Source organism: Saccopteryx leptura, chromosome 6 (genome assembly GCF_036850995.1).
Source record: "Saccopteryx leptura isolate mSacLep1 chromosome 6, mSacLep1_pri_phased_curated, whole genome shotgun sequence".
In the NCBI taxonomy this organism is placed as follows: Eukaryota; Metazoa; Chordata; class Mammalia; order Chiroptera; family Emballonuridae; genus Saccopteryx; species Saccopteryx leptura.
The window spans coordinates 89300795-89325996 of NC_089508.1; the positions used below are offsets into that span (position 1 = coordinate 89300795).

The 25202-nt window shown below is 45.9% G+C and overlaps 4 protein-coding genes across 7 annotated transcripts in view; 2 read left to right on the forward strand and 2 right to left on the reverse strand.

Moving 5' to 3' along the window:
- Window positions 1-25202, forward strand: part of RNASE6 (ribonuclease A family member 6) — a 476573-nt gene that overhangs the window by 192516 nt on the left and 258855 nt on the right. The gene's annotated exons all lie outside the window — the stretch shown is intronic.
- Window positions 6890-16306, reverse strand: OSGEP (O-sialoglycoprotein endopeptidase). The gene is made up of 11 exons (XM_066388192.1): window positions 15767-16306; window positions 12691-12810; window positions 12334-12509; window positions 9725-9820; window positions 9546-9595; window positions 9320-9398; window positions 8455-8520; window positions 7728-7818; window positions 7417-7492; window positions 7224-7322; window positions 6890-7076 (listed from the first exon to the last, which is right to left on the reverse strand). The coding sequence occupies exons 1-11, from the start codon at window positions 15879-15881 to the stop codon at window positions 7037-7039; spliced, it is 1008 nt and encodes a 335-aa protein (XP_066244289.1). The 5' UTR covers window positions 15882-16306; the 3' UTR covers window positions 6890-7036.
- On the forward strand, window positions 16383-19763 carry APEX1 (apurinic/apyrimidinic endodeoxyribonuclease 1). Of its 2 annotated transcripts, none has more exons than XM_066388194.1 (5): window positions 16383-16514; window positions 16792-16911; window positions 17108-17301; window positions 18257-18449; window positions 18984-19763. In XM_066388194.1, the coding sequence occupies exons 2-5, from the start codon at window positions 16854-16856 to the stop codon at window positions 19499-19501; spliced, it is 963 nt and encodes a 320-aa protein (XP_066244291.1). In that variant the 5' UTR covers window positions 16383-16514; window positions 16792-16853; the 3' UTR covers window positions 19502-19763. The 2 variants fall into 2 exon arrangements, with proteins under 2 accessions (XP_066244291.1, XP_066244290.1); XM_066388193.1 differs by having other exon boundaries at window positions 16425-16568.
- On the reverse strand, window positions 19531-23658 carry PIP4P1 (phosphatidylinositol-4,5-bisphosphate 4-phosphatase 1). 2 transcript variants are annotated; one of them, XM_066388196.1, is made up of 7 exons: window positions 23390-23658; window positions 22874-23064; window positions 22415-22521; window positions 21535-21640; window positions 21281-21333; window positions 21091-21181; window positions 19531-20664 (listed from the first exon to the last, which is right to left on the reverse strand). In XM_066388196.1, exons 1-7 carry the CDS (start codon window positions 23529-23531, stop codon window positions 20521-20523), a joined length of 834 nt encoding a protein of 277 aa, XP_066244293.1. In that variant the 5' UTR covers window positions 23532-23658; the 3' UTR covers window positions 19531-20520. The 2 variants fall into 2 exon arrangements, with proteins under 2 accessions (XP_066244293.1, XP_066244292.1); XM_066388195.1 differs by having other exon boundaries at window positions 23369-23658.

Here is a 25202-nt window from a genome sequence, read left to right on the forward strand (position 1 = left end):
AGGCCTAAGAGAAGGATAAGGTGTAAAGGCATAGAAATTGGCTGTCAAAGGAGGTAGGTGTACTTATTTAGTTACCAAAGCTTGAGACTGAATAGAATCAGCACAATGTGAGAAAAATGAACTTAGCTTTGAAGATCCTGTTATGGTGAGTTCTTCTGAAACCTTATGGCATGGGGGGAATCTTTCAAGTTATCTTCTAAATTCTGGTGGCAGGAATGTGGATACAAAATAGCAGGTGAGGGTGAGCTGGAGTGTGGTGAGAAGGATGCCACAAAATAACATTCTTTTGTGTTATACTTCTACCTTTTCCAATAAATCCAAGGTTTCTGGATAACCACAGGAATAGATTCTCAGAAGGGAAAGAGGCCAATTCTACAACATATCCTGATTTAGGGGGAAAGAGTTGGGGAGTGGGGAAGAGGAAAGCAAGGCACCAGTGAAGTAAACACAGGGAATGAGAGAAGTCACATGACATTTCTTCGGGATAGCAACATTCTGTTTTGGGAGAGAGAAAGTCTGATACGGAGTTGGAGGTGATTGTATGCAGCCTCAAACCCTATTCTAGTCTAAGAAGGGCTGGTGGACAGAGGACACGTACTGGCTCAGTAATGATGAAGGTAGGGACTCTATGGCTTCTTAAAAACCCCCAACTCTTCTGCAAGTTCCAGGGAAGAACAGGAAAGGGAGGATAGGGATATAAAGATAAGGGAGGACTTGAGAACAAACTCTTCATGTACAAAACATCCAATACCCTCCTCCCACCTCAGAGACTGTAACAGTTTGCCCCTTGTATCCAAGAGAAGGCAGGCAAGGAGGCTTCCCATCTGCTATCATCAGAGGGAAGACTGTGCTATCTCCTTTTACTGGCACACAAGAAAAAATGGGTTTGATGTCCTGTGAGTAGTCCCCCTGAGCAGCAGTGAGTAGTCCCCCTGAGAAACACGAGGAGTAAGCAGGACATGAAAACCCAAGGCTTGGCCTAAAATGCAGAAGAGACAGGAAGGGGAGGTGTGGGAGGCGGGGGGTACCAGTACCACTTGTTGCAGGTGGACGGATAGGAAAAGGTACTGGGAAATATAGGCAGAATGTCCAGTTCCTCTCTTGTCTTGCCATAGGTCATGTTTCTTCCTCATAAGGTTCAGGTTTAGCTTCCAACATGTGACTACTACCTGAGCTCACAAGGCAAGCCTCAAGAGATGTGGTCAGAACCAATCCCCCTCCCCCACACAGTTCTCTTCCTGTCTTCCTTCCTCCTTCATAACTAAGTACCTAAAGGAGCAAATGTCATACAAGCTATACTTTCATGACTATTCTGGCCAATAAAGGGAGATAGAGGGAGGAGGAGCCAGAACCTGATGAAACACGACTGTAGTGGGAGTACTGGCTGTGGGGAAACAGCAGCTGTGGTCTCTACTGACATCTGAATGGGTTTCCAGTTTCCAGTTTGGTAGAAATGTAAGTTTAGTTCAGGAAAACTGAACAGAAGAAGCCCTATGTTCCCTAAATGCCAAGGACAGAAATTTCAGGGGACAACATGTACTCTCTGCTCCTTGCTAAATCTGGGGTTTCCTTCCTTTGCAGCCAGAAGGCTTTTGAAGACTTGGTGGCCTTACACCGGTTGCAGAAGCCACCACCAAAGCTGGACCTGGATCTACTTTTCTCAATGCTCCTATTCCTTTAGGCCATATCTCGGAGCAGGACCTGTAGACAGACCAAAAGCAGGTGTATAGGAACAGGGCCAGCAAGTGGGGCAAATGTCTCAGAGTAGGGGCTGCCAATGGCACTTACTTTGTCATCTGCTTGTTCTTCCTAGCCATGTAGTCTAAGTGGCACATGTGTCTTCGCAAAGTCCTAGGGCAGTGTTCCCTCAAGATGCTGCCCTCAGTCACGTGAGTTTGGGAAAATTACAAACTGCAGGGCAGAGATGCCAGGGGTAGGCTAGTCCAATGGCTAGATTAACCGAGGAACAGTTCCATTCCTTACACTGCCTTCCATAACAAGGGCCTACCTGCAATCCCTCAGCCTGCCCTGGGGCCCTGTCCCTGACCAGGCTGGAGATGCTGCTCACTCTGAGCCTGACATCCCCTACTGCCTTCATTTGTGTAAATCAGCAGGACATGTAAAAGACTCAGAAGAGTGAGCTAGGAGGAGCCTATAATTTAGGACTCGCAAAGCCACGATTTTAGTCTCTTGGCTCCAGAAACTTTGAGGCTATTCTTGGAAAGCCTCAAGCAAGAGCCCAAAGCTTGCCAAGGTAAAAATACCCCAACTACAATGCCAAAGGTCGTTCCTTCAAGATCCATTCCACCTCATAATATTACTCATAATATTAATATAACACACTTGATTCCCAATTATAAAATTTACTGTCCAACACTAGAGAGGCAGAGGTCATTCCTGTTCTGAATTACATTCAAGGAGAGAACTTTATCTTCTATTTGTATCCCACTCTATCATCCAGTCCAAAGTTTATGATTTTAAAACTCACTGTCTTGGTGCATTTTCAATGAATCTATTCTTCATAAGTGAAAGAGTATTTATCACTACTTTCTATTTAGAAAGTACAAGGGACCCTTGGGTTATGACAGTTTCAGCATACAACATTTCAAGTTTACAATGCTCACTCCCATAAAAATTTTAAAAAATTGAGACATGAGTGTTTCAGCTACACTATTAGCATCGTACTTATGGACTACATGGGCAAACTAGTATGGTTAGAAGTCATTAACCTTCTAGACTAGCCTGGAACAATCGTTTAAGAAGGTAGAGAGGCCTGCAACAGATCCTGTGCCCTCTACATCAGCCACTTCTCAAGATGAAACACCTGCAGTACAGGTAGAATCATGTCCAGCATCTCCTGCATGCTCCTTAGGCAATCCTGATTCACCTGACCCAGTATCTCCAGCACCTTCTGCAGGTTCTCCTGCCTCTCCAGCTTCCTCCTCCCAATAGGTCACACTCTCCCACCTTGCAATGACCCTTCCAGTGTGCAACTCAACCACAGGAATAAAGGTAAGGAATTTCTTTTACACTCAGTTTTTGGTCATTTTTTCTGTTACTAGAGTACAGTGTACAATACAGTATATTTATGTCCTTATCCTTTTTCTGTGGCTTGTGTTTTTATGTTCTAGATTATGATTTTACAACTGTGTTAGATAGCAAAATGATTTAGGCTAGGGTGTGTTTTGACTTACACCAAAATTTGGTTACGTCACTGTCATAGAAATGGAACTATGTTGTAAACTGAGGACCCCCTGTAATAAAAAACTTACTATTTTCCAAAGTTCATATAGTCCCAATTACTTTTTTTTATTTTTTATTTTTGGGTCCAAATCTTACTTTATAGTCCTTTGATTATCTCTTTGGTTTATTTCCCCATCAACTATTCATCACTCAGCAAATATTGATTGAATGGCCACTCTAAGTACTGGGAGATAACATGGCAATGAATAAAATAAAAATCCCCTCCTCTCACGGAGTTCATATTCTTTTTTTTTTTTTTTTTTGTATTTTTCTGAAGCTGGAAACGGGGAGAGACAGTCCGACAGACTCCCGCATGTGCCTGACCGGGATCCACCCAGCACGCCCACCAGGGGGCGACGCTCTGCTCTGTTGCGACTAGAGCCACTCCAGCGCCTGGGGCAGAGGCCAAGGAGCCATCCCCAGCGCTGGGGCCATCTTTGCTCCAATGGAGCCTCCCTGCAGGAGGGGAAGAGAGAGACAGAGAGGAAGGAGAGGGGGAGGGGTGGAGAAGCAGATGGGCGCTTCTCCTGTGTGCCCTGGCCAGGAATCAAACCCGGGACTTCTGCACGCCAGGCCGACGCTCTACCACTGAGCTAACCGGCCAGGGCCTCATATTCTTTTTTTTTTTTTTTTTTTTTAATTTTTTTATTTATTTATTTATTCATTTTAGGAGAGGGAGAGAGAGAGAGAGAGAGAGAGAGAGACAGGGGGGGAGGAGCTGGAAGCATCAACTCCCATGTGTGCTTTGACCAGGCAAGCCCAGGGTTTCGAACCGGCAACCTCAGCATTTCCAGGTCGACGCTTTGTCCACTGCGCCACCACAGGTCAGGCCCTCATATTCTTTTTAAAAAGTTATTTTTCAATTCCAGTTGACATACAATATTAGTTTCAGGTGTACAACATAGTGATTAGACATTTACCTTATGAACTGATCATCCTGAGACTTTATATTCTAATGGAAGGAGACAAATAATGATCCTAGGTAAAACTATTAGATTAGAAGGTAGTAAGTGCTTTGCAGAGAAATAAAACAAGGAAGAGAGCTAGAAGTGAGAGTGGAGGACAAGATCACCAAAGGAGCAAAGAACTGAGAGACCAAAGCATTAGAAAGTTACCGTGTTTCCCCATGTATGACGCACCATTTTTTTTTTGTTTTGTTTTTTTGTTTGTTTGTTTTTTTTCATTTTTCTGAAGCTGGAAATGGGGAGAGACAGTCAGACAGACTCCCGCATGCGCCCGACCGGGATCCACCCGGCACGCCCACCATGGGGCGACGCTCTGCCCACCAGGGGGCGATGCTCTGCCCATCCTGGGCATCGCCATATTGCGACCAGAGCCACTCTAGCGCCTGGGGCAGAGGCCACAGAGCCATCCCCAGCGCCCGGGCCATCTTTGCTCCAATGGAGCCTTGGCTGCGGGAGGGGAAGAGAGAGACAGAGAGGAAAGTGCGGCGGAGGGGTGGAGAAGCAAATGGGCGCTTCTCCTGTGTGCCCTGGCCGGGAATCGAACCCGGGTCCTCCGCTCGCTAGGCCGACGCTCTACCGCTGAGCCAACCGGCCAGGGCGACGCACCATTTTTTTAAAAACTTGGGGTCTAAAAATTGGGTCCTGCCTGACCAGGTGGTGGCGCAGTGGATAGAGCATCAAACTGGGATGCAGAGGACCCAGGTTCGAGACCCCAAGGTCACCAACTTGAGCACGGGCTCATCTGGTTTGAGCAAAAGCTCACCAGCTTGTACCAAGGTCACTGGCTCGAGCAAGGAGTTACTTGGTCTGCTGAAGGCCCATGCATGGTCAAGGCACATACGAGAAAGCAATCATTGAACAACTAAGGTGGCGCAACGAAAAAACTAATGATTGATGCTTCTCATCTCTCTCCATTCCTGTCTGTCCCTATCTATCCCTCTGTCAAAAACATAATAAATAAATATAAAAACTGGGTCCTTTTTATACAGTGGTTGTAGATTTTTACTTGCATCTCCTACTTTTTCACGCTTGTTTTTGCTCTCATTGTTTAGTGATTTGTCCTCAGACACAGATGAGGACAAGCTAATGGAAGGGAGTTTTGACACTGATGAGTAGTTGTATGAATTTTACGATGAATAAAACTTGAGTTCAATAACTTTATGTAGTACATTTTTTTTTTCAAATTTCGGGCCCCCAAAAATTAAAGTGCGTCTTATACATGGGAAATACAGTAATCCACATGCCCTGGCCAGATACCTGTTGGTTACAGCAATCATCCCAAAGTGCAGAGGTTGCCAGTTTGATCCCTGGTCAGGGCACATACAAGAATAGATCAATGTTCCTGTTTCTCTCTCAAATCAATAAAATAAACATTTTTTTTTTAAAGAAGAAAGTTACTCCATATGGATACCGAAATCATCAAGATTCATGACAGGAGTGGTATTGGCATGATATAGTCTAATGACCTGTGTTTCAAAGCTGAAGTGTGTTAGGGATGAGAGAAGGATCTAAAAAGGGCATAAGGGAAAACGAGGGAAGCTGCACTGCCTCTAGGCCCAGTGGCACAACAGATCCAAGAAACACCACCATTAGAGGTGGTAAGAAAAGTGGAGTCCTCAGGACAAACCAGGGCCAGAGCAGGAATGTAAAGGGAACATTCAGAGAAGAGGTTGAGGATGTAGGGAATTTTGCTAATGACTTGCCATTACATTAAAAGAGCACTAGGATTCCAGGAGTTGGAAGAGGAAGGTAGATGGGGATAAAAAAGGGGGTAAAAGTAATGGTTATTGTAGAGTCTAATAGATGAGAGGTGACTTGGTAGTTTGGGGTTTCTCTGTAATTGACATAAACAAGATAAAAGGCAGGATGACATTAATTCTGGTGGGTGTCGTAGGGAGGAATGTGTACCTAGGGCCCCCCTTCCGCCTGCCAAGAGAAGTACATGTAGGAGTAAGTGCATGGAGGGGTGACAGTTTTATCTTAGTTACAAATTAGTATGTATTAGACCTGGCTCCAGACTACTTTGAAGGAAGTACTGAGCACCTACTTCCAAGAATTTAAATGAGATGATGAATGTAAAGCAGTTAGCACAAGGCCTGATACTAAAATATTAGTTATAATAACACCATCATTAAGGGGACATTAGAGCCCTGGCTGGTTGACTTAGTGGCAGAGCATCAGTCCGGCATGTGAATCTGCCAGGTTCGTTTCTCGGTCAGGGTACACAGAAGCAGCAACCATCTGCTTCTCCACCCCTCCCCACTTCTCTCTCTCTCTCTCTCCTTCCTGCAGCCATGGCTTGATTGGTTTGAGTGTGTTGTGCTGAGGATGGCTCTGTGGAGCCTCTACCTCAGGTGTTGAAAATAGCTCGGTTGTGAGCATGGCCCCAAATGGGCAGACATCATCCCCAGGTGGGGGTTGCCAGGTGGATCCGTCAGGGCACATGTGGGAGTCTGTCTCTCTATCTCCCCTCCTCTCACTTGTCAAAGAAGAGGAAAATAAATACCAGAAAAGTACCTAAGATATTCCCTCAACCTTAGCTCCAGAGCAGCAACCCCCAAGACTACCTGCACAGTCAGCCAGGATGCTGCTCTGATCCCTGCCTCCTTATCCATTCACCCTACCAACAGGAATTTATTCAGTGCTGTCTCTATTATTATTCCTGAACAACAATACCAATGTACAAAACCAAAAATATTTTATTGCTGAGTCATCTTGAGGTTCAAATGCTGGGAAGGGGCGTTTATCGCCTGGCCAGGGCTCCCATGTCAGGACAGGGGTAATGAATTCCACTTAGGGCACAATCTGTTCTGATCCTGTTAACTTTGTCAGTCCCTCCAGGTCACTTCTACTTCATCTGTCCGATACCTGTGAAAAAATAGAAGAAACTTTGTGGATGGCTGTTCTTAGCTTCTTCCACTCTTCTCTAACCTCATGATTCTGGACGCTCTGCTCTGCTGATTTCTGCCTAACCCCCATATAATCCTATCAACACCTACCCCGAAGGGCACTCACCTCTGTGTGATCCCAGAATCACTGAGGGGGGTCCTGTGTCCAGCCCGAAACATCTCCCAGCCAGCCTGGGCTATCATGGCTCCATTGTCAATGCAGAATCTGGGAAGGAAAAGAGATAAGAAATTTGGTATCTAAAGGTAGAAAACTACAGTAATTGGGAAAAAAAAAATCAAGAAAGGAAAAGGACCTTTACCTCTCATCTGTGGCAAAAAGCCGGGCTCCACGTTCCTGGCACATGGTCTCCATCATTTCCTGTAGCCGCATGTTACCTACACAGGGAGCGGGTAGGGTTAACTTAGTTTAGCCATTTCGCCAGTCTAGCTGTATACTGTGTGTGCATTTACTTAGGAAAATGAAATAGCAGTCCCAGGGGGCAAGGATTGGGAAGCATGGGATAAGAAACGAAACTTGTAATTTCCCCAAACCCTTACTGATTTAAACCATCAGGAGGAAGACCCACATGCCCAAGAATAGGAAAGAGGAGCACAGTCTAATGATACATACACCCTACACCTCCCACGACAAGGGCCTCCTGGGAGCCACAATGTGCCATGGCTCGCTCTGTGATCTCTACCAGCATTGCAAACACAGTTTCCTGTGTGGGACAGACAAGGTGAAAACATCAGAGGGAATCCCAAGTTGGTTCTACTATATAAAAGTTCCTGAAGTGTTGGGGACTGAAAGCCAACAGGGTCCTTCCAGTTTAGATTTTTGGGGGACAGAGGTGTGGGGAACTGGCAGTGAGCTGACAGTCTGCCCAACCCCTCACCTCACTTGTTCTGTGAAGTTGCTAAAGGCTACTTTTTCACACCTTCATGTTAAGCTGTGCTGCTGGATTGTTTATACTCATCCTACCCCCCATGTCCCTCAGAAAGACTGGAGGCAAGTGTCTTCTATCCTTTGTTTTGTGAAATTAAGATGTTATGTATGGTGGGGGTTTTCTGCACTTGGGAGAATTCTTGGGATGCCTTGGAAATGTTACTTTGCTTTACTGATCTCTTTGATTTGCTAATGGCCTTACTTTGCCCTATCAATAAAGCAGGTTGGGGGATGGAGCTTTGCTTTTGGCAAGCTATCTCTTGCATAGCAAAGAGACCTCCTGAGCCCATCCTTTTTCTCTAAGCCTATTTTCTTAATTCCTTGCCGTTCCTATTCAGGACCTGAATTACTAGCTGCACTGGTTCATGGCACTCCAGCCCCAACTTTCTGTCCCAGCTTTTTACTCCATTACCTGCAGGGAGAAACACAGATCCTCAGGAGTACATTCGCCTGTGGCCAGCATCCGTTGAGCTACATCCTGTAATTAAAGTAGAAAACAAACAGAAAATACAATAAATAGTGGTTTGGGAGATGCCATGAGAGCAAATATTAATGCACTTAGAAAATCGCCATGTTTCACCACAATTCAACTGACCAGTATGTCCCATACCACACTTTGCCTTTCACTGGCACCAAATTATAGAAGGTGGAACATTCCTTCAAGATGCAGTAATTAAGAACACCTGCCATGGCATCTCCCCCTGCCCCTCCCTTACCCTGCTGAATTGTTCTCCATTACACTTACCATGATCTAACTCTATATTTTACTTTCTCTTCTTTTTTCTTTTAAAAATTTTCTTTATCTGTCTCCCCTTGTTAGGATGCAAGCTCCAAGTAGGCAGGGATTTTTGTTTTGCTCCATACTATATTGTTACTGCCTAGAGCAGCGGTTCTCAACCTGTGGGTCGCGACCTTGGCGGGGGTCCAACGACCAAAACACAGGGGTCGCCTAAAGCCATCGGAAATATATATTTTATTTAAAAATGTATTGTATAATAAATATGTATTTTCCGATGGCTTTAGGCGACCCCTGTGTTTTGGTCGTTGGACCCCCGCCGGGGTCACGACCCACAGGTTGAGAACCGCTGGCCTAGAGCAATGCCTGATACACAGAAGATAGTCAATAAATATTTGCTAAATTAATTCATTCAGCATCTAATCTAGGCCAGTACTGTGCTATACAGTATTGTATAGCAGGTAATACACTGGTGAGCAAAACAGACATGCTTCATTAGAAAGTATTCAAGTGCCCATCTCCTCACCTCTCCCACACTCACCTCAATGAAAGACAGGATCCCTGAGAATGAGACGTCCATGCCCTTCACAGTGTACGGAAGCTCAACTAGCTTCTTGCCTCTAGGTCAAAGTGAGTATATGAAGCACTCAGCTTGGAGTCAACTGGCTGCTCACCCTCCAAAGCCCCTCCCAAACCTCATTAATACATATAAAGGAAAATCCCTGAAGCCCCACCAATCAGCCTCCTTCCACCTAATGTCCCCTTACTGCTTTGCCATCTGTTCAATGTTGTAGCCTGGACTCGGGTCATTGGAAATCTAGCAGATAGAAAGATGAAGTCAGCTACTGAGGAAGCATAAGAAGCTAATTTACTACTTTCTCCCTCCATTTCCACAGCTCCCCCAAAACTCATCCAATCATATGTTCTCTGCAGCCCAATGGCTTACCTTCAGCACTCGAGCAAAACGATCCAGACAATTACCCACAGCAATATCGATGGTTTCCCCAAAGATGCGGTAACGATGTTCTGCATATGCAATCACCTAAGGGTGATGAGGATGTCCATGAAACCTCAAGTCTGTAAAGAGGAGTATTTGGCTTTGCAGAAGAATATAGCAGAGGATCAACATGGCCACTAGAGTGTCCAACAAGAAATGGAGAAAAAGTACTTTGCCAAACCCTGAGTGGGTATTTTTTACAGCTCTTATCTAAGAAGCTCAGCTATGCCTTCAGTATTCTCATAGCAGATTGCTAATACAGAGAAGACAGTCTAGGTGAGGGCAGAAGCAAACTGTCATTTGTCTAGCTTGGAAGCTCCTGACACATCCCTTAAAAGCAGTCTTGACAGTGTGGACCAGGGAATACTGGTCCTGAGCAGCTCCCAGGACCTTAGAGGAAATACTACTGCTTAGAGGAAATACTACTTATAAATATGAGAAAAGAGAGGTAAAAAACTCAAAATTCCACATTGGGTCAGACTAGTGGCCAACCCAATTCAGCCCTGATGATTAACTTATGTCCATTCTTCCTACGTGACCAACTTCAAGCACAGAAAATACTTATCACCCACTGACACACACGTTCCATGTTTCTGGCAGTGAATGTTTCCTAGGGAACACAGAAGTCCTTTGCCCTGGGAGCTGCTCAGGATTTCTTTCTGTTCCGATGTAGATCTTACTCTGCTGTCAAAAGGCTGGTGACAAAAAGGGAGAAAAAATTCCTGCCTTTCTTCTTTGATCATCAACTTCTCTCCACCCAGTCAACTTCCCTATCTTTTACAACAAAGCAGGGAAGAGGAAAAGAGAAGCCTCGATTGCAGCTCCTGCTCCTCACAACTCTTGTAATCCTCCATTGCTGCTCTCCACACCCCGAGTCCCTACCCTTGCATGTCATCTTTCAGGCCTCAACCAGCTGCATGCCCTCTACCTGTAAAAGTTCCCACATCGTTTTCATGGGAATGTGTGCTTCATCTTTAATAACTATTTCACACAATGAAGTTTTAGAACATAACCCTTTCATAGGCTGGGAACAATGACTATTTCTGACAGTAACTACATCAAGTGTTCTATGGGAAAAAAGCCTAGAGTTCTCTAATCGTTATCTAAAAAGGTATTGTTAAGTCAGTGTTTTTCAACTGCTGGTCCATATGATTAATCTTCATACAATATCAGGGCGGTTAACTTTTGTGGAATGGCACAAAATTCCTGGTGGACCAGCACTGGCAGTTGAAAACCAGTTGTAAGGTACCCTAAACTGTGGCTTCCCCTAAAACTTAAATATCACCTATCATTTATAAAATGTTTTAAAAATAATTTATATTTTCATACCCTTAGAGTAACAGTTTCTATAGCTTTATTACCAGTAACGCAAAACAAAACATGTAAACAGTGTAAAGAAACAAATTGGGTAGTAGTACCCCTTAAGTCTTTTTTGTTTGTTTTAGCAAGAGAGAGACAGGCCCTGTCCAGTTGGCTCTGTGGCAGAGCGTAAGCCCAGCTTATAGATGACCCAGGTTTGATTCCCCGCCAGGGCACACAGGAGAAGCGACCATCTGCTTCTCTATCCTCTCCCCTCTCCCTTCTTTCCATCTCTCTCTTCCCTTCCCACAGCCAAGGCTCTACTGGAGCAAGTTGGCCCAGATGCTGAGGATGGCTCCACGGCCTTGCCTCAGGCACTAAAATGGCTCTGGTTGCAACAGAGCAACAGCCCCAGAAGAGCAGAGTATTGCCCCCTAGTGGGCTTGCTGGGTGGATCCTAGTCGGGTGCATGTGGGAGTCTGTCTCTCTGCCTCCCCGCTTCTCACTTAAGAAAAATACAAAAAAAGAAAGAGAGAGAGAGACAGACAGACAGACAGGAAGGAAGGAAGGGAGATGAGAAGCATCAACTCATAGTTGCACCTTAGTTGTTCACTGATTGCATTCTCATATGTGCCTTGATGGGGGGGGAGCTCCAGTGGAACTAATGACCCCTTGCTCAAGCCAGCAACCTTGAGCTTCAAGCCTGCGACCTTTGGGCTCAAGCCAACAACCATGGGGTCATGTCTGTGATCTCACGCTCATGTTGACAACCCTGTGCTCAAGCTGGTGAGCCCGTACTCAAGCTGGTGAGCCCGCACTCAAGCCAGAGGAGCCTGTGCTCAAGGAAACCTTGGGGTTTTGAACCTGGGTCCTCAGCATTCCAGGCCAACACTCTATCCATTGCACCACTACCTGGTCAGGCCTAGTTTTAATTGCTAAGATCCGTATAAAAAATAAGTTTTAAAATAATGACAGTGAAAATCCTTTAATTATCTTAAGGGCTTCAGTCCTTACCATTTATTCCTTTTCTAAGGAAATTCTTATTTTTATAACCATATATATAAAAGTCATTTCATGTTCTGATTATCCTATCCAAATCTGCAATGTTACAAACTTTGTTATGGATTTTCTAATGTGTCACATTTTAGGTTCAAATGAGCCCAGCTTTGTTCTTGCAGTTCCTGCTTCTGAGGTAGAGTATGAAAGGTGCTACACAGTGCCTTAGAAATTAAGAAGAAATGCTGGAGTATTCTAAATACCTGTGTATTTCCTCCACTGACATACAGCACAGTTGGGCTGGTGGCTCCAGTGATGAGGCGGCCCATCTCAATGTGGCCGATACAGTGGTTCACGCCTAGCAATGGCTTATTCCACAGCTGGGCCAAAGTCCGAGCCACAACAGCCACAGAAACCAGTGGGGCACCCATGCCAGGGCCTAGGGAGATGGAAATAGGAGTTAGAATCCTTTAGAGACTGGGAAAAGCAGACTGGAGGAGGCAGGGGATGTGAGAGGTAAGTTCAGAGTAGTGATGGTAGCAGAGGTGAGCTGCAGGCCATTTTGACATAGCTAAGCTCCAGGTATATTCTTCCATTGGCCACTACTCACCCAGCCATACCTTTGGTATAGGCAATGCAGTCAATATCCTGGGAGGTTAATCCAGCCTCTGTTAGTGCCTCTTGCAGCAGGTCAAGGATAACAGCTCGGTGGTGCCTGGCAGTATCACCTGGAAGAAATCCTAGGAGAGGAACACAAGTCGGAGATCATAGGGTTTTTCTGTAACAAAGGTAGATGAAAATCCAAATTAGTAGTAGGAGGAGTCCCTTTCACTCTCAAGCATCCTGTCTTTCAGCCTATTCTATACTACTTCCAGCCTGTTCAGCTAGGCTGAACCGCCTCTCAGAAACGGCCTTCTTTACACCCACCTTCTACTCAGCCTTTAGGACTCAATTCAAGTAATATGTACTTTACACTCTTTGGTGATCTTCTCTGTGAAGATCTATAAACCTGTACATGATTACATCAATGTAATTTTTTTTTAATTAATTTATTTTTTTTAACAGAGACAGAGAGACAGTCAGAGAGGATAGACAGGGACAGACAGGAACGGAGAGATGAGAAGCATCAATCATTAGTTTTTTGTTGCACATTGCGACACCTTAGTTGTTCATTGATTGCTTTCTCATATGTGCCTTGACCGTGGGCCTTCAGCAGACCTAGTAATTCCTCTCTCAAGCCAGAGACCTTGGGTCTAAGCGGGTGAGCTTTTTGCTCAAGCTTTTTGCTCAAGATGAGCCCGTGCTCAAGCTGGCAACCTCGAGGTCTCGAACCTGGGTCCTCTGCATTCCAGTCTGACGCTCTATCCACTGCGCCACCGCCTGGTCAGGCTACATCAATGTAATTAACATACTGTATTGAACTATGTACAGTAATTTCTTTTTTTTTTCTTTTACATATTTTAGAAAGAGGAAGGGGGGAGGAAGAGAGAGAGAGAGAGAGACAGAGAAACGCTAATTTGTTGTGCCACTTATTTATGCATTCATTGGTTGATTCTTACGAGTGCCCTGACCAGGGATTAAACCCACAACCCTGGTGTATCAGTAGGACACTCTAACCAACTGAGCTGCCAGGACAGGGCTATGTATGGCCAGTATTTCACCATGAGCCTGTTTGCTATAACATCTTTGCTACATTTCTTCCAGAAGCATTTTCACAGCACAACTAATTGGCCTTAAGGCAATATCTTTTACAGTAAAAGATAAAAAAATGAAAAATAAAAGACGGCCATTGAAACATAAATAACAAAAATTTAAAAACTTTATTGTGAAAAAGAAAATGCATTGTTTTTAAGTCTTTTGTTCATAGTATTATAATTTATTTTTTGCTTGTTGATTTCATTCATCTCCTTGTTTGGCATCACAGTTTTTCTTTTATCCTATAATTGTTCCTTGAAAGGTATCAGTTTCAACTAAAGAAATCAGTAATTATTAATAATTATGTTAAGACTGCTGTGAATTAGTAACTGCCTCTTTTATATTAGCCACTGCTTGTAAACTTAGTTTTGATAGGTGGGAGTGAAGATTGCTCACAAAGGATTTGCAAACTGATATATTACCATTTTTTAGTGCCTGACCAGGTGGTGGTGCAGTGGATAGAGTGTCCACCGGGGACACTGAAGTCCCAGGTTTGAACCACTGAGGTCACTAGTTTGAATGAGCGTGGGGTCACTGGCTTAAGCATGGGATCATAGACATGACCCCATGGTCACTGGCTTGAGCCCAAAAGGTCACTGGCTTGAAGCCCAAGGTGGCTGGCTTAGGCCCATGGTCCGTGGCTTGAGCAAGGGGTCACAGAGACCCCATCCCCACCCCATCCCTTCAACACCCCCCCAAGGCACATATGAGAAGCAATCAATAAATAAAGTGTCACAACCATGAGTTGATACTTCTCTTTCCCTTCCTGTCTGCCTCTCAGTCTCTCTCTCACTAAAAAAATAAATAAAATAAAAAATATTTTCTAATATATTTGCAATCTGGTTTTCACATAGCTATTCAATCTGGCTTATACATGGTTGTTATCATCCACTGTTTTAAGACTACCACATCTACTCATTACTGTAGAGACCATTATAAGGAATATGACTTATTCACTACAAAAATGCAAGTACCTGTGACAACTTTCTCACTGAAGAACTGAAACCAAACCATTAACTAGCTTTAAATATATTAAGTCTGCCAAATGTAAACCAAACTGTCAACCATTTTACCTTTTATGGTGAAACTGCCTTATGGTTAATTAGTTGTACATTGAAAACGTTTGTGGCAAAAATATCTAGAACCATATTTAATATGTTACAATTATAGCATTTATAATTACCTGTAGTTTCCCCAGTTTAACGGAGAATATCCTAAAACGTTGGCTATTTTATTCATCTTTGCATTCCTGGTACCAAAATGCCTAGAAGAGTGAGTGCTAAACAGACATATATTTCTGAGTAATCTGTTACAATATCACCTGTTCAGGGAGGTTTTTCAGGTATATGCAAGTCAGCTGCATACACACACACACACACACACACACACACACACACATTCAGGTGTTTTCGGGGAGGGTAGGTATTGATATAACATCATAACTTACAAATAACATTTATCAAAAGTTGTAATATAAAAAAAGTTGTAAAAAAAGCTGCAATATAATTGGTACTTTAATTCTCAAGATTCAAGATGCAGGTATTACTCCTATTTAAAGTCCAAAAAATATATTGAATATTAATATTGCAAAGCCAACCAAGTCTGACAGCTAAACTGGGAGTCTTTACACCCATTCTAGAATATGCTGACTGCAACTATATGTTATACTATTTATCATACCGTCAAGTTCTGCTTACGTCCTCATCACATCCACTTTTGTATGCAACTACTTTTGTATCCAACTGCAATCTGACTTGACGATTAGCACACAAAAGACTGAAAGCTCAATAAAAGCTCAACAAATCCTGAAGATCCAGGTCTAGGTGTCTGTGACTCTTATTCATCACCTTTGTGACGTTAATAAACGTCACATAATCTGAGACTCTGATGAAAAACTTTCTGAGGGGGCAATGCGCTCTACGCCCCACTTCGCTGTGTTTTAGTAAGATAGAAGATAACGTGGGGCGGCGAAGCACACTGCAAACTAAATTTCCTACTCACCAGTGCCTGGGGGCGTGACGTAAGTCCGCCGCGGGTTTGCCAGCACCTTCCCATCCCGCACCACTCCCACGCCGATCTTGTTGGCGCTGCCTTCAAAACCCAGTACCGCTGGCATGGTCGAAGCTGGGTGAAAACGCGGGCAGGGCTCCTAGCTACCACTGCAGCTGTGGATTCCTCACCAGTCTGTGCTGAGCGGAGATTACCAGGTGCAGAGGAAGAAGACTTGCTTAGAGGTGCGAGGTGGCCAAGTGCAACCTGACAGGCAACAAAAACTCTGGCCGGCGCTCCCGCGTCGGCCCACCCCCGTCGTCACGGTAACCGTCAAGGCCCCTTTAAGAACCTGTCCTCCTAACTGCCAGGGACGCGGAGCGGGCATCCGCTCCTTCTACTCCTATCCGTTCCTTTGCCTCTCTCCGGTGATCCAGCCCAGCCTTCCCCACCGGTTTTTTTCTCTTTTCAACAGCGCTGGGCTCTTCAGTCACGGTGGCAGAAGGAGTCGTGCAACTGGCATACAACAAACAGTCCGACAATGGAGGGTTGGGGCCTTGAGTCACCTGGATACTTCGGAGGAAGGAAAGCCAAGCTTCTCTGTCACGTGGTATCAGAATGACTTATCATCCGCGCTCCTCCGCTAGTGGTGAGACCTCAATCACGTGACACCAGTTACCCACGTGGGAGCGCAGCGTGCTCCATCCTTTGTGCTGGGGTAAGGAGGAACCGGCCGCGACTCTAGCAGGTCATATACCAGGTGGCTGTTCTTCTGCCCATCAGAGGACCTTCTCTGCACGTCTGATCCACTACCGTAAGCCGGGACCCTCAATTAAAGCCCCCGATCGGCCTGAGAGAAGATCTCGCGAGGAGGGTACATAGATCATTATGAAATGATCTAGTGTTGTGGGTGACGGGCTAAAGGGCCTATGGCGCATGGAGGCCGGGAAGGGGTTCAGAGATAATAACGATCTGCACAATAGAGGATTCTTTTTCCCCCAGCTTTAGCTGGTTTCACCACTTATTTACGTCACTAGGCAACGCGGTAAAAATACTGGTTCACTCGGCAACGTGGTGCAGGAGGGCGTTCCTTATAGTGATGCCGAAGCGTGGGAAAAAGGGAGCGGTGGCAGAAGACGGGGAAGAGCCCAAGATTGGTAAGAAAATGAAATGAGCCCTTCTCCCCAGAGGCTGTGATGGTGTTTCTTCTAATTTCCTCGGTAAACGGGAAGTACTGTACACATTTTTGCAGTTTGTGAAGTCGCGGCAACTGCAGGCTCTCAGTGGGCCTCTAGTTAAATCCGGATGAGACTTGGATACAACCAACTTTTAACATTCTGTATTATTTTATAGAACCAGAGGCCAAGAAGAGTAAAGCGGGAGCAGGAGCAAAGAAAAATGAAAAAGAGGCAACAGGAGAGGGCTCTGTCCTGTATGAGGACCCCCCAGATAAGAAAACCTCATCCAGTGGCAAACCAGCCACCCTCAAGATCTCCTCCTGGAATGTGGATGGGCTTCGAGCCTGGATTAAGAAGAAAGGTTTAGATGTGAGTCGAATTCAAGGAGGGGAAGAGACATTCTTTAGTATTGAATGATCTTGGGGTTTAATCACCTTTTCCTACTTAAGTCCCCAACACAGGTTTTATTTTTCCCTTATTTATAGTTTTCCTATGGGAGAGGTACAAGGAAGGGCTTCAGAAAGTCATATAAACTTTCCTGCATATCCATTCCTTCCATTCCATTGCCAGTCTTGAACGTTTAATGTCCTCATCTCTTCCCCAGCATGTTGAAAAAGATCTTGTTACTGGACTTACTCCATTTTTATCTCCAGCATACTATTTCTGAATAGTGCTTACGCAATGTAATATGCAGATGATGTATTATAAAATTGTATACTTGAAACATCTTATTGACAGATGTCACTCCAATAAATTTAATTCAGTAGTTTAAGAAAAAGTAGTGCTTAAAAATCTTAGTTGTGGCCTCACCAGGCGGTGGCACAGTGGATAGAGCATCGGACTGGGATGCGGAAGGACCCAGGTTCAAGACCCCGAGGTTGCCAGCTTGAGGGCGGGCTCATCTGGCTTGCTTGAGCAAAAAGCTCACCAGCTTGGACCCAAGGTCGCTGGCTCAAGCAAGGGGTTACTCAGTCTGCTGAAAGCCCGCGGTCAAGGCACATATGAGAAAGCAATCAATGAACAACTAAGATGTCGCAACGAAAAACTGATGATTGATGCTTCTCATCTCTCTGTTCCTGTCTGTCCCTGTGTATCCCTCTCTCTCTCTGTCCCTGTGGGGGTGGGGGTGGGGGAATCTTAGTTGTCTACTGCCTATAGGAAAAAACACATTCTCCTCAGGGTTGCAGGTCTTATTTCCTTCCAATAGTTAACAGTTACCCAATTGTTAAAATACTGTGTTGCTCTGTGTATCTCTATTATTTAGCATAGGTTCTTCATGTCTGCTGAATTGGTCTTAACTTTTTATACCTTTCATTTCATTCAGTGGGTAAAGGAAGAAGCCCCAGATATCCTGTGCTTGCAAGAGACCAAGTGTTCAGAGAATAAACTACCAGCTGAACTTCAAGAGCTGCCTGGTCTATCCCATCAATACTGGTCCGCTCCTTCAGACAAGGAAGGGTACAGTGGCGTGGGCCTACTCTCTCGCCAGTGCCCCCTCAAAGTCTCCTATGGCATTGGTGAGACCCTCCTGATTCCTAATGCTGGAGCTCTTCCAAACCAATTGCTAATACCCCATTCCAGCCCTAATTCTTGATTCCTTTATTCTCTACTTTCTCTTTTCACTTTTTTTTTTTTTTTTTGTATTTTTCTGAAGCTGGAAACGGGGAGGCAGTCAGACAGACTCCCGCATGTGTCCACCAGGGGGCGTTGCTCTATCGCGACCAGAGCCACTCTAGCGCCTGGGGCAGAGGCCAAGATGCCATCCCCAGCGCCCGGGCCATGTTTTGCTCCAATGGAGCCTGGGCTGCGGGAGGGGAAGAGAGAGACAGAGAGGAAGGAGAGGGGGAGGGGTGGAGAAGCAGATGGGTGCCTCTCCTGTGTGCCCTGGCCGAAAATCGAACCCGGGACTTCCGCACACCAGGCCGACGCTCTACCACTGAGCCAACCGGCCAGGGCCGTTCTCTTTTCTTATATAAATATTTATGCTGTTGATTCCTTTATTCTCTACTTTCTCTTATATAAATATTTATGCTGTTTCATCATTTCTGCAGGTGAGGAAGAACATGATCAGGAAGGCCGAGTGATTGTGGCTGAATTTGATGCATTTGTGCTAGTAACAGCCTATGTACCTAACGCAGGCCGAGGTCTGGTGCGCCTGGAATACCGACAGCGCTGGGATGAAGCCTTTCGCAAGTTCCTGAAGGACTTGGCTTCCCGCAAGCCCCTTGTGCTATGTGGAGACCTCAATGTGGCTCATGAAGAAATTGACCTGCGCAACCCCAAGGGAAACAAAAAGAATGCTGGATTTACACCACAAGAGCGGCAAGGCTTTGGGGAATTGCTGAAGGCTGTGCCACTGGCTGACAGTTTCCGGCACCTTTACCCCAATACGGCCTATGCCTACACCTTTTGGACCTACATGATGAATGCTCGTTCCAAAAACGTTGGTTGGCGCCTTGATTACTTTTTGGTGTCTCAGTCTCTGTTACCTGCGTTGTGTGACAGCAAGATCCGTTCCAAGGCCCTGGGCAGTGACCACTGTCCCATCACCCTCTACCTAGCACTGTGATACCTCCCCCACTCATTTTGAGCTTGGGAAATACGCCCCCTAAACTAGCTTTAAAACTTCTTTGCTTTCTAGAGAATTCTGCACTGTATTTTCCTTCTAAAAATATAAATCCATCAACCAGGTTCCCAGTGACAGATGGGCTTTGTTTTTCTTCTTTTGTGTGTGGGGTTTTTTTTCTTCCTCTTTTTTACACATTAAACAAAAGCTACTAATGACTTCTTTGAACTGTCTATGTGAAAATAAAGAGCCATAGTTTCAGCCTGTCTTTGTATTCTGCCCCTCTGGAGCTACAAGTTCCCCTCCTCGTTTTTTCATACATAGATTAACAACTAGAAAAGAGCAGTCATAACCTTATTTATTTACAAGCACAGGATGAGTCCCTAAGCTCCCCCAGCACAGCAACCCTACTTAGCCCAGTGAAATACTACCAACTGGGGGGTAAGGTTGTAAGGAAGAATTAAGGGAAACAGGACTAGGGGAACACATCCCCTATTAAATAGTTATATACACACCAGTTCCTGTGGTTCTGTACAGAGCAGCGGCTGACCCCACCCCCATAGGACACGGAATGGGGGGGAGAGGAGACTGAGGGTACTGAGGCCAGAGCCAGTCCCTGGTGAAGTGCAATAACAGCAGCAAGGTCCTAATGGTGCACAAGAGGGAGGGGAACCCCCAGGGCTACCCACCCCAACCCTGCCCCGGAATGTGTAAGGGACAGGAATGGCTCTCCGAGAGCATATAGGAAGGACAAGGTTAGAACCGTCTTTTAAGACCCAGGTTTAGGGACATTTCACCTACTTCACCCTAAACACAGCAACCCTTGGAGGAAAGCAGATGGCCAGCAGTGGTCTTACCTACCCCTCCAAACTGAGGTTAACGGCCTGGTTCCTTCCAGGGAAAAGGAAGGCAGCTGCTTGGCTCCTTAGAAGCCCAGGGAGCCTTTGGTCATGCCTCCCTTTGTAGTGTCACTGTCCCCACCAAGGGAGGGGCCAGGCACAGTCTGTGGGTCATCGTGCGGCTCAAGAGAAGTTCTGGATAGGGTGGCTGACCTTCATACAGGCCCAATAGAGGGCCCGCCCCAAACACAGCACAGCCAACAGGATGATAAACGCCCAGGCTGCATAGATGCCTCCATATCGCTGTGCATGTTTCCATGTCCCAAACTGACAAAGAAAAAAGAAAGATAGGGTTACTATGATCTCTCTCCACTTAAGAGCCCTAGTAACAGTAACACAACTCAAGCTTCAGTCTCTGTCCATTACAGCCACCTTCAAGGACCTACTTGAAGGCTGTTCAGTTTCTTCCCCCAGGCAAGAACAGACTCATACATCTGTCAGTTTTTCACAATGTCTTAAAATTATACCAGGTTTCCTAAACAGCAACTCCTACTTTAAGCCACTTTTCCATTGTCCTATCTGCATAAAGAAGATGGCTGTTCTTTATCTCTTATAATAACAATAAAGATTTTATCAGTTATCAAAATAAAATGTCCTTGGTTTCTCCCCCTATTTCTTAGGTTAGCCACTCCCAAATCTTAGCCTATAGAAATGAGGCTGGAGACTGAAAAGGGTTGGATCACAGTTACTCACAGCAAGGCCAGTGGCAGTGACTGCCAAGAGTAAGCCAAGCAAAAAGCAGCAGATACATCTCTTTCGTGGATATCTGCGCCCAATAGATGATCTGGGGAGGCAAAGAGAAATGGATGCTCGGACTGACCTGGAAATTTTTACTCTACACACCCAATTACCAGCTCAGTGATGCCACTTTCTAATCACTTACACTTTCCTGCAGTGAGGGCAACGGGCCAAGGTTCGGTCTGTGAACTCTGTCCACTATGGAAAAAGAAAAAGGTAGAAACCAATTAATAGTACAAGGAGGGTCATCTTCAGTGAGAGTCTGGGGCTGGGGAGGTTGGGTAATAATGGGTTGTTTTGGTATAGGCCTGTTTGGGATTCATTATCATAAATCAGAAATAGGGTCATGATTCCTCCCGTCCCCCCCCCCCCCCAAGCCTTCCCACTACCCCTCCTCACCAGAAAAGTATTCTTGCAATGTCCACAGATGACCCTGACACCCATGGGTTGTGGTTCTGGACTCAGAGGTCCTGGGTGCACAGGCCCCAGATTAATAATTCTTTTGCTGTATAAGGAAAAGACTATATTTAAAAAGTTTTTAATTCTAAGGACTCCTACACTACCCCTCCTTCATGCCCCCTACTCCCTGCCTCATTAAGTTTCTCTACTTCTCTGTTCATTTAACATACTCTGCTTCCCAACACTACCCCAGAGAATCCTTGAGGAAGAGCACTGCTTTAATTTCCCTTTTATCTCAGGATAACTGACCCAGTCCTTGAAACTCTCCATCTTCTTAAAGTACACTGTTTCATTCCAATCTTTGTATTGAGAGATGAGAAAGATGACTATATCATTCTAGAAGCACAATAGTTCTTAGCCTTTTCTCTTTCTAAATAAACAGCAGGCTCGCCTGACCAGGCGGTGGCACAGTGAATAGAGCGTCGGACTGAGATGTGGAAGGACCCAGGTTTGAGACCCCGAGGTCGCCAACTTGAGCGCAGCTTCATCTGGTTTGAGCAAAAGCACACCAGCTTGGACTCAAGGTCGCTGGCTCGAGCAAGGGATTACTCAGTCTGAAGGCCTGTGGTCAAGGCACATATGAGAAAGCAATCAATGAACAACTAAGGTGTCGCAACGAAAAACTGATGATTGATGCTTCTCATCTCTCTCCGTTCCTGTCTGTCTGTCCCTATCTATCCTTCTCTCTGACTCTCTCTCTGTCCCAGTAAAAACAAAACAAAAACAAAAACAAAAAACAGCAGGCTCTATCACCTTGACATTCTCTACAAACATTCACCTGTTCTGGGCTTTCCAATTTTCCCCACCTTCTGCCTCTTACCAGTAGGGTCGAGGGCAGGCAATCCGCTGGGAAGTCACTTTGCAGATAAGAAGACAGTTGCAGGGGCATCGAACATATTTTTTCCCTGGGGGTGCATTCTTGATTGGCTAGAGAATAATGGGGATATGGTAAACAAACCTCTAATCCCAATCCCTTTCATTTCCTCCAAAAACACCTCCTGAGAGATCAGATACAAGTCTTAACCAGGTCAGAGAAATGAAAGAAAAGCATAGAACATGAGACTGTCAAATGAAAACTGGACTTGAGTATCGGCAATAGGTATGAAGATGGAGGATGGTAAACAGTTTTGGTGTGTGGCTTCTGGGGAAATGGTTGTATGAGACTCCTGGAAATGAAACCTGGATTTTATGAGAGAACTTGGCTGAAAGTCAGGGTGTAGAATCAAGGAGAGAGAGGATCCAGGAAAATTGGGTCCGTTTACAAATATGTATAACTCACAGTGGCTTCATTGCAGACGCCACATTTGACTACATGCTGATGCATCTTTCCTTCCACGTTGATGAGAGACTGGCAGACTCGGCAGGTGATCATGGGGGCATTCCCACTGTCCGGGCTGGTCAGGGGTGAGTAGGGGGGTGGGTCCTCCCCGGGCAACACGGCTGGGTGTCCTTCGGGGAACGGGGGAAATGCTGGGAAGGAAGGTAAAAAGGGCTGGCATCACTTGCAGACTCCCCCACTGATGCTCCATCGGGTCAGGGATCTCTTTCTGGTCGTCAACTCTTCTGACCAAACTCGGATGGCTTCTTACAATCCGTGCTTCAACCAGCTTCCTCCTTCCAGGCTCATGTCGCAATTGAAGAGGAAAGGAAGCCTCACCCTGTCACAGGTACAACAGCTCCGCACCTGGAGCTTGGGCCCCGCCTCCGCCCGCGGCCCCGCCCCTCCCACCTCTCAGAGTACCCCCGGGAGCACCTCGGGCCCGCCCGGGCTTACCCTGGGGCGGGGCATGTTTACCGGCTCCGTACGGTGGTGCGGAGGGGGTCAGGCCTCCTCCGGGTCCAGCCCCACTCCCGCCTGGCCCCGCTAATCCGTTGCCGCCGGCGCCACCGTCGATGGGCTCGGAGAGCAGCGGGGATCGCTCTCCATCGGCCGCCATGGCCGCGACCACCGCCTTCAGCTTCGGTCAAGGATCCGGCTCCCGCCGCCGCAACCACAGTCACCGCCGCTACCGGGTCCCCAGAGCGCCTGCGCGCCGCACGCCTGCTCGCCCCGCAACCAGTGGCCTGCCCCGCCCTGGTCTGTCTCCGCAGCACGTCATAGGGTATCCCCGCCTCCGCCATGTTATCATTCGTGGAGAGAAATCAATTCCTGGGCCTGTGAAGGCAGCTCTTCTTTACCATTGGGGAGCTCGCAATAACGTCATCTGTCACATGACTTTCCGAAAGGCCGCTGGGCTTGCAAAACCTGCACGTGACGAGAGGTTCTGCGAGCCATTGGAAGCATGGCCCATCGCGCTACCTCCAGACCAGACGGTGGGGGGCCCGCAGCGCTGGCTCACTGGTCACGTGTCAGGAAGTCGCGAGTCCTCTGTTACGCGCCCAGAGTGGGCGTGTAATTCTTGCTCTTCATTGGTCCAAAGACACCATTAAAAAGTTTTCTGCCCCTTTTTTTGAGGTTATAATTGGCATCCCATTGGCTAGAGGCTCCCCCGCCCCCCTGTGGTCCTTGGGGCGCAACTTTATTGGCCCGAATTTAGCGCCAGAACCCGAGGGCGTGTCTCAGGGAACTGGAGGTGTAAGAGTGCAGGAACTTGAGATGTTCTGAGTAGCTGAAGGAGTATTGATAGACGATATTTAAGACACTGTACCCAAATACATACCTGTAAAAAAGTCAGCGAAAAGCTGTATCAAGGAGAAATGGAATAGCTTGACCTGTGGTGTCCCAGTGGATAAAGCGTCACCTAGAACACTAATGTCGTGGGTTGGAAACCCTGGGTTTGCCGGGTCAAGGCACATATAGGAAGCAACTACTACTTGATGCTTCCCATTTCTCTCTCTCTCTCTCTCTCTCACCTCTCTCTAAAATAAATAAAGAAGGAAAGAAGAAGAAATGGAACAAAACGTTAAGATGATCACACCAGCCGTTCTTGCTGGAGTCACTTTTGGAACAGGACACAAGACTGGCTTCTCCAGGAAGCTGGTCTGCAGACTCCCACCCTTACCCCACCCCTAATTAAATTGTGAGATTATCTTTTTATGAGTCTATCTCTACCACTTCAAGGAAATCCCAAAGTTTTACTCACTTTTGTTACACACACACCCACACCCATCCTAAAAACGGAAGAACAAGTGATTGAATTCACCTATCAAGCCAAGGATATTTTTATCACCTTGTTTAACAAATGAGACAGTTTTGAGAGTTTCCAAAAACTCGATCTTGCCTCTAATTATAAGACTGCAAAGGAGGTTGCTCTCACAAGTATTGGATAACATCTTAAGCAGCTCAGATATTTAAACATAAAGCCAAGCCACTTACCCAATCTCCTGTCCATACTCAACTTGAACAGCAGCTAAGACTAGTTTTCAGACCCTACTAAATGGGTACCCATGCAGAGATGAATGTGTAGGTTCCTCCTCCCACCCCACCCCTTAGCTGGAAGGGAACTGTTTTTTCCTTTGTTGTTTCAACTTTGTTGGGTGTTTCAGAGAGGAGCAGGGCAGTCAATCAATGTGAATTAAACCTCTAAGTTAGGAGGATTTCCTATTTATACTGCTCACAAAAATTAGGGGGTATTTCAAAATGAATATGAAGCGATAAAAAAGGATTT